The sequence below is a fragment of the Colossoma macropomum genome, unplaced genomic scaffold (genome assembly GCF_904425465.1).
Source record: "Colossoma macropomum unplaced genomic scaffold, Colossoma_macropomum, whole genome shotgun sequence".
Classification (NCBI taxonomy): domain Eukaryota; kingdom Metazoa; phylum Chordata; class Actinopteri; order Characiformes; family Serrasalmidae; genus Colossoma; species Colossoma macropomum.
The window spans coordinates 21,046,913-21,060,217 of record NW_023494794.1 but is presented as its reverse complement, the minus strand read 5'-3'; the positions used below and the strand labels follow the sequence as shown (position 1 = coordinate 21,060,217).

The 13,305-nt window shown below is 40.6% G+C and overlaps 2 protein-coding genes across 6 annotated transcripts in view; one reads left to right on the top strand and one right to left on the bottom strand.

The window, feature by feature from the left end:
- The window catches only part of ncor1 (nuclear receptor corepressor 1), a 109,691-nt gene extending 106,606 nt beyond the window's left edge, over positions 1-3,085 (bottom strand). For 4 of the 5 annotated variants that reach the window (XM_036580556.1, XM_036580560.1, XM_036580563.1 and 1 more), the window contains exon 1: positions 2,694-3,084. The gene's annotated coding sequence lies outside the window, so the exon portion shown is untranslated. Of the gene's footprint in view, positions 1-2,693 lie in introns of all 5 variants that reach the window. The other variant, XM_036580557.1, reaches the window with a different exon arrangement.
- A 1,056-nt stretch (positions 3,086-4,141) lies between these two features.
- Positions 4,142-13,305, top strand: part of pigl (phosphatidylinositol glycan anchor biosynthesis, class L) — a 53,947-nt gene continuing 44,783 nt past the window's right edge. The window contains exons 1-2 of the mRNA XM_036580554.1: positions 4,142-4,501; positions 5,888-5,987. Coding sequence (XP_036436447.1) covers positions 4,207-4,501; positions 5,888-5,987 — 395 coding nt within the window. The 5' untranslated portion in view covers positions 4,142-4,206. The remainder of the gene's footprint in view (positions 4,502-5,887; positions 5,988-13,305) is intronic.

The following is a 13,305-nucleotide window of genomic DNA, read 5'->3' as shown; positions in this document are numbered from 1 at the left end:
TTTACAAGGTCAAAAAGGTCATGTATTAGGCCACACAGTGTTACAGTGACCTGCGCTATGACAGTACATAAAAGGCAGATTGGAAAAAAAATGAGGAATCAGCTTTGTATGTTGTGAAGGACGCCAGCGAACTCCATCACAAGTTTAAGCCACAATAATCATATTAAAAAGGCTAATGTGATGCTTCAGACAGGTTGGAATTGGTCATAAATCAACATTTTCGAGAGAAACGGGATCAGGGATCCTTCAATACTTTGAGGAATATTCAGACACTGTGTTTAAAATCGCAATTTGTGTGTTGACGACTTAGAAAAATGATTTCAATGGTAACACACTCCTCGAAGGCTATTGCGCTAAAATACTAATCCAAGACCAAGTGTCATCAAATAACATATAACATAATGCCTAATATAAAATGGATTCAACTCTCGAAGGTGGGTCCGTCCTTAAGCTCTAGAGTCTGCTTAAAACCAAGGCATCCTTCCTAGATGAACTGAATAACTACATGGAAAGAGGAAACCACATGATTCATTTTAAGGCAGTTGTTGTAACTAAGCTTTTGCCCTTGACCACTGAAGTCGACAGCACCATGAAAATATAAAAAAAGAAAACCAGACCCTGTCTAATTCTGTTATAATGTACTAAAGGTTTCTGCATTAATGGAATTAACCAACCTACATTAGGGGTGCACCAATATTGGGATTCTGCGTCGATATTCAGCATTTGTCATGTACATATCTACTTCTGTCAATACTTAAAACATTCATAAATCCATAACCTAAAAAACACCATATAATTACTACTTATGCGCAATATGAAGTAATTACACTGATTATCATAGTACCACGCAGAGAACTTGAGAAGGCTTGCACATTAACAAAAGTTAAGCTTTAATGAACAGCACAGTTCAACAGAGTGGTTAAACAGATACTATGAACGTATCAGACCGTCTCTGCTGCAAGCTTTGCTGGGTTGAGCAAAAGAAGTTCAACATCTGTAAAAACCAAACCAAAAACAAAATGCAGACCACAAACCATGTGGCTCCAAAATGCCTTTTTGATTCGACATGGACGTTTAACCGAGGCCAAATGAAAGCACCCCTAAAACAAACAAAAATTAAAGGGGAACTCCGCTGATTTTTCAAAATCTCTGCATAACTTAATGGTTAAGACGTAAGCTTAGTCATTCAAAGTGGTTTGGTGTGAAACACTTCATTCTAGAGAATGACTTCTGCTGAGTGGTGGTGATAGGAACAAGACGCCCACCTCTAAAAGCTCCCTCACAGAAAGTTATGACATGAAATGGGTACGAATGCTCATGTCTGAGACATGTTTTACAAGGGATAAAGTTTTGGCCCAACACGTATTTAAATTAATTTATCCTAATCTATTCATGGTGGAGGGATACATGACGGGTGTTCTAGGGCAAAACAGTCCCGAAAGAAAACCAATTTTTCCCACACTTACCACGAGTTTACTATCATCAACGTTACATATTAAACTCAGAAGACACGTGTAGGTTCACTGGTGGTTTTGGGCCGTAAATAAAATGGCCATATTAGTGTTGTGGCCATGGTGACCCCTGGTTCCCATCACCACCACTGTAAGAAAATCTGAGTCTTATGTCTCTCTACAATGAACCGTTTCACATCAAACCGCCTTGAATGACTGTTTGCATCTCAACCACTGAATTAATGCAGACATTTTGAAAAATAGGTGGAATTCACTTTTAAGCACAACTATTACCAACATGAGAGAAGCTCGCTTGGTTAGGGCTCTCAGTGGCACATCTACTTGCTGCATCAACAAACAAGCCTACAAAACACGTTTAGCTAGAACCAAGAGCAATAAGGAAGGTCGAACTTGCCTGTTTCGAACCCGTTCTCTCTCGACGCAGAGCCTTAAAGTTGTTACAAACGATGACACTGACTGAACCTTCGCCATGCAGAGAAGAAAAACGGAGAGGAGAAATTATTCTAGCCCGTTTACAGGCGCGCATGGAGGGTTAAACGCCGTAATTCCCCTTCTGCAACCTGCTAGCTATCTAGCCCAGACTTACCAAGACCGAAAGCCAACTAACCAGCTAGCGCTAGCGACATTATTTGGCAGCCTAACGTTAGCGAAGTAGCTAGCTTAGCTTAGCTGCGCTCTACCGTGAGCTAATGCTAACGTTTAGCTCGCTGGTGTACTGAGGGATAACGCGCGTCCAAACACACTGCGACACAAAACGCAGCCGTTACTTCAGATACTGGAAACTCCGCGTTTGGCCGCAATAGCACAATATTTGGAAAATGTACCGCTGTTCAAAGAAACACATCTCGCTGGCTCGGCTAGCTTCACATTTCACCTTTGCTTTCCAAACCGAGTCGCCATCTTTAGCCAGCTAAGCTAACAGAGCCTCGTAACTTCAGAGGTAGATCCGCCGCTACGGACGAGGCTGAAGTTACCTTCCTATTCGCCAGCTTCATGTTCGAATTCGCCCGTTCCACCTTAAATGCTGCAGCAATTACATTCTGGCGCCTGAGGCCGGAACGTAACTGCTGCACCATTTAAGGTGGAACGGGAAAATTGGAACAAGAAGCTGGCGAATAAGCTCCGTTCGCTACGGCAACGTTGTTCAAAACCCGGGCTACAAACCTATTTTTCTCAAAAGCCACTTGCCAGAAAACATCAGAAAAAAATAATTTAACTCACCTCATGTCTGTATAAATCCCAGGGACACGTATAAAAGGCGAACTTATATGAATAAATCGTGATTTCTGTTCCGCCGCTGACGGACTGCGCGAGTGTTGCAGACACGGAGCTGCTGCACATCAACCTCTATGGTACTATTTGTCCTAGCAGCACTAACACAACTAAAGGAGCTGTACATTTACTTTAGGCTTTCCCCCACACCGAAGCAACTGATTTACACGCCTCCCCAACCTTAATTGCTTTCTACTCTGCGCTTTTACGAGCACTCGTACTTTCTACTCGACCCTGGACCGTCGGAGTGCAATTTGTTTGGTGTGTACCAGCTAGGACCAACGCGGTGTGACGTGAAAAGTTTCCCCACAGGCGGCCCTATCGCTCCTACAAACCTTCCCCACCCAAACCTTTAAAGTATTCCCTTCCCAAACGCGCAGCTAATAGACGAGCACGCACGATTCAGACTTAACCAAGCCCGTTTCTTAAGAGCTCTGACATTAGAGGATTAAAAGCGCACTCCGTGGAAAACGCCCCACATAAACATCTGTATATGGAACCCCTAAGGTGACAGGGTGGTTATTAATAATAAGGCGTGGGTACGAATTAATATATTGAGGCCACAAGTTACTATATTGAGGCCACCAATTAATGCATTGCGACCACAAATTACTATATTGAGACCACGAATTACTAAATGGGGCCACAAATAAATATATTGAGGCCACAAATTACTATCCTGAGGCCACACATTAATATATTGAGGCCACGAATAACTAAATGGTGCCACAAATTACTACATTGAGGCCACAAATTAATATCTTGAGGCCACGAATTACTAAATGGGGCCAAAAATAAATATATCGAGGCCACCAACTAATACATTGAAGCTACAAATTACTATACTGAGGCCACACATTAATAAATTGAGGCCACAAATTACTAAATGGGGCCATAAATTACTAAGTTGAGGCCACACATTAACATATTGAGGCCAATAATTACTGTATTGAAGCCAATAATTACTGTATTGAAGCCACAAATTAATATCTTGGGGCCACAAATCACAATATTGAGGCCACAAATTAATAAATTGAGGCCACAAATTACATATTGAGTCCACAAGTTCATATATTGAGGCCAGGAATCAATATATTGATGCCACAAATTAAGACATAAAAGCCACAAATTATGAATATGTTGAGGCCATGAGTTGTGAGAAACTTAAATCGTCTCCTCAATATATTAATTCGTGTCCACGCCTAATAAAAAAATAAATAAACACCATGCAATCTTATGGGCTCCGTATCTTTATTATTTGACACGAGGTGTTCTTTTATTGAGACAAACCAGCCCCTCAGTGCAGGTGCGTGATGTTAATGCCCTTTATTTGATTATATAAGCTGAGCTTATTTGCGCATTTTTTTCACTTTCAGTTTCAGAACCCGCCATGCAAATACAGTGGGAACCTTTTTTGTAACAGGGCGTTGTTCCGCCCGGATTATTTTTCGAAGCGGTAGACATGCTTGTTTTGGTCTGTGTGGCTTTTTGTTGCCTTGGTTACTTTATTTCTGTAAAATTTTTATACAGTCGACTCAAACGGAGTGGCGTTTTTCGTCCTCTGCGCAGTGACCGAGTTCCAGGCTTTCTCTCGGCGAGCTCTCAGAGTTCGGAGGGAGGAAACCCGCCCGCTGTGGATGCTGTTCGGGCGCTTCTTGTAACCGCGCATCCCGACGACGAGTGCATGTTTTTCGCACCTTCAGTCTTAAAACTCGTTGAGTCAAACGCGTCCGTTCATTTGCTATGCCTGTCATCAGGTACGTCTTCATCTGCTCGATAATTTCACCAAAAACTGCATTACGTTTCTAAGCATTTCCATTTCAAGTCACTGTACTACCGTTACTGTACTGCCTACTGAGGTTCCCATAACAACAGACCAACGTCTAAATCCTTACTCTGTTATTAGGCCTGGGCGACACTGCTAAAATTCAACATCACATTTTCCAAATATATCATCGAAATATATCACGGCTTAAGATTATATTTAAGTCAGGGGAACTCCATCGATTTAAAAAAAAAAAAAAGTGGTTGAGATGTAAACAAAGTCATTCAGAGTGGTTTGGTGTGAAATGCTCTGTTTTACAGTCAGGATTGTTCACAGTGGTGGTGATAGGAACCAGACGTCTGAAGATTTTAACGTCTCTGAAAGTTCCCTCAGAAAGTTTTTACGTGAAAATGGTTAGATATATGCTGCCTGATGTCTGACACATTGTTTTATGATAAAGTTTTGGAGTAGAATATATTTTGATCCATTTACTTTAAATAATTTTTGGCGGAGCGATACTCGCAAGGTGTTGCAAGGCAAAATAGAAAAGAAAACTTATTTCTTCATATTTGTGACTGTTTTACTATAATCACCATTGCATATAAAAGCTCAAAGTCACATGTAGGTTCACTGATGGTTTTGGATAGTAAATAAAATGGATTAAATGTGTTGTGTAGGCATTGTGACCCCTGGTTCCCATCACCACCACTGTAAACAAAGAATCTGTAAGTTTCTCTACAAACAACCATTTCACACCAATCCACTCTGAGTGGCCCTTTTTTGTAATTTTCATTTAAAAATTACCTTAAAGACCAAAACTGTGTCTCAAAGTAATTGTTAAACAGTGTCTTAGGCATCAGGCAACACTTTTATAACCTTTTCATGTAATAGCTTGTTGTATAACTATTAGAGGCATTATTTGGGACATCAGGGTGTCTGGATCCTACCACCGCCACTGTGAACAATTCTGACTCTACATTTTTCTAGAATGAAGAACTTCACATTAAACTACTATGAATGACTTTGTTTATATCTTAATGATTCAGTTATGCAGAAATTTCAATGGAATCGGAGAAATTCCTCTTTAAAATGACACCAAAGGGAACCTGAAGCACCCAACAAATTACATATATTGCAGTTAACCACCAGGTCCTGCGTGTAATGAGTAAAATGCACAATTATTACTTATTTTATTGTTAATATATCATAAATACATTACTCATTTTCTATCAAATACTTGCTAAAACTGAAAAGCAATATTACAATGTATCAGTATACCAGTATAGATGATATATATAGGCCCATACATTTTCTCTCTAAATTAAAGTCAGCATATCTGGGGTGGATCTAACTCGGAAATGACTTGTGTTATATTTAGGAAATTTCTACAACCAAGGTGCCCAGAGGCGACAGGAGCTCCTTGACAGCTGTGCGGTTTTGGGAATTCCAGCCAACCAGGTCACCATTATCGAGAACAAGTAAGAACAGCAGAACATGTTTCTGTCTACGAATCACTGACTGCAAGTACAAACAGTAGCCTGACCGATACATTTCGGTCAGATGTTAGAAATAGAAAACAGCAGCAGCTCGGTGTCAGGGCTCTTTACCAAACGGCTACAAGTTAAAACATATGTCAATATCTGTTCCACCTTCAAATAAGCTTCATATGTTCGTGAGCATGTGAATATAAATGTGGACAAAAGTTAATGTGAATTGCAGTTAGCATAGGGCTAACATACTACTAGAGTCCCAGAGGGATGTTAGTACAAATCAGCATTATCACACTGTTTTTTTCTTTATAAACTATGTCCCAAACAGAAGGCCTAGCTATAATAGACACAGTTCACCATTGCTTTATATTACCATGACAATTTCAGTGAAAAATATTCTTTTAAATATCTGTTCAAAACATTGTGTTTAATTAGTTTATAGCCCAATCTTAGTTGATGGCTGTGTTCAAAATAGCATTCTGCATACTTTATACTGCATCAGTATATTCTGTATACTGCATGCTACTCCTTGTAGTATTATACTGTACAGTATCCAGTAGACAACAAAAGCCATGTGCCGTTCTACAGGGAAGGGGTGTGACTAGCCAGCCAGCATGAGAGGACGCGCCAATCAGACCATCTCAAGACCCGCCTCTTGTTCCTTAGCCCCCAGTTGCTGCTTAGTCACCGTTGCTAGCTGCTTTTCAGCCTGCACTTTTGTACTTTGGTCATGAGACAGACCCCATACTATGAAGGAGGACAGGATGTTGTTTTCTGCCTCCAAAACTAGAAATGAACTTTGAAAAATGTCTTTGGACTGATCTGTGTGATAAACCTGTGTGGATTCCAAACGCACCTGTTTTTTTCCATTTGCTAAAAGTTCAGTCATTTTATTTCCATCACATTCATAATTGGAAATATGAGCTAATTTAACTGGATGATAAGCAGTGTGACCTGAAAGGCCAATACTGTGCGGGTTGTTCGGCAAAGACCAGCTTTAGTAAGATACTGTTTAAACCATGTTATCTACGCAGTAAGTTAACTTTGTTAAATAGATAAAGTGAGCACCTCAAGACTAGCACAGAAAACTAGTGTGGCTTCAGTGTTGCACTGAGTGCAGCAGCATTTTGACAGTTTTTTTTTTTTTCATTTTGCCGTTATTTATTTTTGGAAAGGCTGAACTCAGGGCTATTAAAAGTATCCAGGCGGTTACGTCAGTGTTAACGTCCTCCTGAAATGACTGCGTTACATTTTAGGATGCAGTAAATTATGCAGAAAGCTCTGGCCGCGTACTGGAATATTTGGCCAGAGCAATACGGCAGTTTGTAGTGGGATATTTTGAACACAGCCAAAAAAATGAATACAAGAAACCTAAACTGATCTTATAAGGAACATCATCCTTCCAGCCAATTTTGCATACTGACTACATTCCTTCTTTTGCAAATATACATTTACAGTTTAAGGTTTCCATACTGTATATAACTAACTTACTGTATGCAATATAAAAAGAAAAATTCCATTTTGCATAAAATGAAATATTCTAATTAGGTGCACCTTTATTTGGTACTACTATTTTCAGCACACATGGAATATTACACATTGTATCTATTGCAAACTGGCGTTCGGGACATTACGTATATGTATCTTAATACAATACGGTAATAATTTCATAAACTGTGATAAAAAAAGTTTAGTAATTACCATAATATTACCTATTTATATTGGCACATGCCTAATTCTGAGTAACCTTCTTATTGCCAGCTCACTAATGTATCCAAGAGTGAATAACAGGGAGCACTAAAAGCATTTGGGATTCAGCATGTAGTAAAGAGCACATGGGCCTCAAAACTGTCCCATAAGGCTAATCAAGCGCCTCTTCATCCGTCAGCCTTCGACACTCACAATACAAGCAGATCTGCTCCTAGCAGGGGCGTTCCTTCTGTTCTTCGGTGTGCTGAAAATAAACAGTCAGACCCAGCATGCCCCACCCCTAAGGCCTCAACCCCAGCAAGCGCTGCCATTAAGGGCGTGCCATGCTCGGCGTGAGCCCCTCCTCTTCTCCCCCGGCTACTGAGAGAGCAAACAGTGGTCAGGCTACAAATCAAGCCTGTCCATTCTCTCCACAACAGGGCTGCAGTCCAACTCGGCTGATGTATGGGGCCCTTCTGTCACTGGAACGATAAACGGCCAGCGGCCTGGATGCACAAAGCATCTCCGGGTAGAAGTAGTGTTTCTGCATCAGCTTTATGACATAACAAGTAGGGGTGCATGTTCAGAATCAATTCATATTTGCTTCTAACACGCAATTGGAAATTTACTTGGTCTTTTGGGTTTTTTTTAATCCAATTTTATGATGTAAATAATGTGAATGAGCCTACTGTATTTGACTGCTGTTGCTTTTAAGGATGGGTATCAAATTTCAATACTTTATGGTACTGACCAAGTTACAGCACTACCAGGTATCACCAAATTCCATGTCATTGCCTAAGCAGTCTGTCAGTGCTTATTCCAAAGTCTAGATGGTGACTGGCTATCTAACTTATTCCACATGCATGTTATTAACCGCGTTGCTTGATTAGTTTGCGATCCGCTGCGGTGAGTAAATATACTCATTTCAAGCACCTTATGCTCATTTGTGGTTTAGGCCACACCCTCTTCTAGTTTGCAATTCAAAAGAAGGTGTTGTTCAGGAGTCTGTATCGAAGTCTAGGTATTGGTATTGATAGTGCATGTAACTTCAGTGCATGTGCTTGACCTACCCACCAGAATGTGTTTGTATCAGTGTGTTTATTCAAAGGGGAATTCCAACAGAATTTCAGAATGTCTACATAAATTAATGGCTATAATGTAAACAAAGTCATTCGGAGTGGTTTGATGTGAAAATCTCTGTTTTAGAGAAACATAAAGAGTCAGAATTGTTCTCAGCAGTAATGAAAGGGACCAGACACCTGAAGGATTAAAGGGAAATAAGTGAAATTTTTTTTAAAAGTTTAATAAAATTCAAAGATATAGAGAAAATGGGACTCCTAACAACCACGCAAGACCTTGTAGACCACCAAAACTGTCCCCATCAGATAAACAGTACTTAAAGCTTTCATCTTTGAGAGAGAGGAGAAAATCAAGCTGCTTCAGATCTGAAAAAATCAAATCTGTCCATCCTTTCAGAGTGATATGGCTGTGAAAGCATGTGTAGCTCCCAAGAAGTCATTACTTCAGAACAATGGACTGGCCACCCCAGAGTCCAGAGCTCATCACTGAATGTGTCTTGGATTACTTGGATTGTGTAGCAGGAAATTCAACCAACTTCTAAGACTGAACTTTAGAGGTGTGGAAAAATATCAATAATAGAGTCAAAGCTGTAATAAAATCAAAGAGTGGACAGACTAAATACTAAAATATTTGATATTATATTTAGTTGTTGAGATTTCTGTGTATTTCTTTGTAGATTTTCTATTTTCTATTTTCACTGAAAAATAAATGACATATTTAGTGGCTATTTTGACTGGAAATTTAATAAATGCAGGGTGGTCTCTGACTTTTGCACTGTACTGTCAAATCAGTCAAGTCAAAGTTTATTTACATGGTGCTTTTTACAACAGGCACAAAACAGCTATACAGAAAAATCCGGGACCAAAGCCCCCAAAAACAAGCCAATTGTGACAGTGGCAAGGAAAAACAAGAGCAAGAGGAAGAAACCTTGAGAGGAACCAAGACTTAAAAGGGGAACCCATCCTCCTCAGGTCGACACCGGATAGCAAACAATAACAGCAGAGAATGAGATTTTATCATTAGTATAAGGTATTGAAAAAGGGAAAATACGGAAAAAGGGGAAACTGTAGACTAATTGAATGTTATCAATTCATCATGACAGCCCTAGTTATTTGTAAGTAAAGGCCAGGCTCAGGAGCACCACGGCCAGCCCTGAGAAAAGATCACTAGGCGTAGTGTTATCTGAACAAACACTTTTGCCAGCATAACTGATTGCCCTATGACCTACTGCGGTTAAATGTGTTTTTGCTCACGAGTAGTGTGCCGTCCACAATGTTTTCGTGGTCCTAATTTTAAGTTTTCCCTCTCCTACATGCTGTGTTCGCTGGCACTGTGTTATTTTTTTCCTGAGCCATCATTTGTCTTTCCTCATTCACTATAATCTCACTGAACCAGAAATTATACCCTAGAGTCTCTCCGACCTTCGGAACACCAGGCTAGTCACAGCTTCTTCCTTAGCCCGCCCGTGCTGAAAGTCTCAGGCAGGAACGAGCGGACAAATCCTCGTTCATGCAAACGGATGGGAACAGAGATGATGTCATGCTTTGGCCATGTCTCCGAAGTTGAGAGGCTGAAACAGAGGTCCACATCACCAGCTGTGGGTTTAAAGAGATACTGCAGGTTTAATGGAGAAAGCCAGTCTTGCATGCATCAGGCTTTGCAGAGGAAGAGCGCTGACATTTTGGGGTTTCACATTCACCTTTAACCCTTGTGGGCCCTCCATGGTTGTATATGCCTTAACACATTACATTATTCATTATTTCTCATTAGGAGCTCATTGAAGCAAGTAAGGGAGTCTCATTAAAACAAGGGGAGAAGTTCTTGGAGAAATTTGGTTGAAAGTGAAGAGTCTAAACTTTCAGTCCATTCCACATGTGTACATAAGTGGAAAAATTAACTCAAAGTTCCCTACCAAAATGGTGGCAGCGCAGCGTCATCGGAATACTATCAACTGGGGGACTTCCTTTAAACATTGGCGACAGATATAGTGGCTAAACTGATACACAAGGCTTAAACACAGCTGTAAGAATGTTGCATCACAAGTGTGCACAGTTCTGTACACAGTTTATGATCCAAAAGTTAAAGCAGTTGCAGAACACTGTTGATTGTTTTATATATAGTAATTCCTCGTAGATGTTGTGATGTTGCTATGAAGTTGCTATGGTATTCCAGCTTGTTGTGGCATTGCTCAGTGGTTGTTAGTTGGTTGCAAGGGTGTTGCTAGGCTTTAGATATGGTATATGGTATCCCAGGTGGTTGCTAAGATGTTTCTAGGGCATTGCTCTGGTGTCCTTGGTGTTGCCAGGCCAATGCTGTGCTATCCCAGATGGTTGCTAAGGTCTTGCTAGACTGTTGCTATGATATTCTGGGTGGTTGCTAAGGTCTTTCTAGGCTGTTGCTATGACATTCCAGGTGGTTGCTAAGGTGTTGCTAGGCTGTTGCTATGGTTCCCAGTTGTTTACTTAAGTGATACTGAGCCATTACTATGCTAGCCCATGTGGTTGTTTACATACTTGTATAATGCTAGCATACTTGCACTATGAGTGGAACAACTCAGTATCAGAATATTGAGCATACCCGCATTCTATGGAAATATTCCTATGGAAAATGAATGAACGCTGAACGAACACTGTACTAAATCTGTAAGTGTCATTGTTTTAGCTTGAAAGCTGTAGAAGAAGTAGTGTTTTTACTTTTTTAAAGTGTAAAAAAAGCAAATGAACTATAAAACTTCTGAAAATGGAGGAATGTTTAAAAGTTAAGCACTCACAAACACATTAGGTGTATAGGAAAGTCAAATTCACCATCAGAGCTTATATAAGATGCTTTAGCAACAGGACCCCAGAGTTGTATAGGGCAGACCACCCCTGGGCAAATAAATCAGTTGGGCAGATGAGTGGACACGCCTTCCCCAGCCCCCAAACAGCCAGGGGCAATGGGAACCAGCCTGGTTTAGGTCCGGACTACAATGGGAAAATGGCCTTTCGGTTAGATTTCTGTGCAGGATAGCTTAGCATTTATTTAGACCAGTGTGAACCACCAAATTATCATTGTTTTATTTACACAAAAAAGCTTTTAAATAATCAAGTTTGTTTGTATCCTCCCGTATCATTCCTCTGTCTGTGAATCTGCAGCGTAAAGTCCAAGACGTCTCTATTTGCAGTCTTCAGCTATCACTGGATCTTTTTCTGATCAGAGTCAGATGTTCTAAGAATATCACCTGACATCCTGCCAAGCAATGTGCTATGGTAGCGTTTATATAAAACAGCTGTGTGTGCGCGCGCGAGTCCTGCAGTCGTGATTATAATCTCCTGTGCTGTCTCTTCGAAATCCGCTGGCAAACCTAACACTCCATTAAGTGCACGAGTATCAGGTATACCCAGACAACAGTCCATTCCTATGTTCAGTCCTTTGAGAACAACTGCTTTAACCATTACCGAAAATTTGTGGTGAGAGCGAAAAGAAAAAAAAAAATCTTCTCGCATGCCACAGTCCTCTGGGATGTGGGTTGTTGGGAGCGTGGATCCAGCGTTCATGGTGGAGGGCTCTGGCCGCAAGCAGAGTTCCAAACCTCCATGTCCGAAATGGTCACTTCAATTCTCTTGCCTCCCACATTGCTGAAAGAAGTCCCACAATAGCTTACCTCAGACGTTCCTTCTGGGGATGGTCATTTTAACCATTTTTGCTCGTTGAAAATCCACAAGATTGTGAGTTGTAAGTTTTTTTTGTTAAAATTGAAATTAGCATTATTGAGTCAGGAGAAAAAAAAGGCTAAAATATGCCAAAATATGGTGTCTCTGAGTTGTCCTGTAAAGCCTGAAATAGTGATTTAAGTCAGAACTGTCAGGTTGGATTTTGCCGGGTGTTTTCTAGCCATGTCATACGCCTTTACGTGTTAGCATCATGTGCGCAGGCTCAAAAAGAAGGGCCGGCGTGATGTTAAGGTCACAAATGTAGTAATAGTATAGTAATTAAATAGTAATTCACCTATTCTCGCGTTTAGCGTTATGTCACACTGTGTAGTTGCAGACATTTTGAGGACCGAATCCGGAGATGACTGTAATGCGATGCATTTAATTTAATATGCTTTGCTTTGTGAATGATTCACCTGCAAGACACGGCAGAAGCCGAGAATAACGAGAGACAACACAAACTTCAGGCTTGGAGCCCCTGCACTGTATAGTTTAGTGTTTTTCTCTGCTGTTCACACCTCAATCAGCTCAAGAAGGGATTAATTAGCTAATAATATCAGGTGTTTTAACCAGGGAAAACACATTTTATGCAATGCAGGGGTTGCCGGAGTGGAGCTGGAGAACTGTGCACAAACTGAACTAGCAAACTTACAAAATTACATCTGTCGAAACAGAAGAGTAAAGTTATCCCGGCTGTTTGTAGCTCCGTTAGGCGGAAGACTGTTCATCTCTCGGCAGGTAACATTAGCTAAAGTTATCTAATGGCTAGCATTGTTCGCATCTGTGTTAATTAGCTGATGTCGTTCCTCCTATGATGACGAAGAGTTTTTCTCCTCTTTATGCAA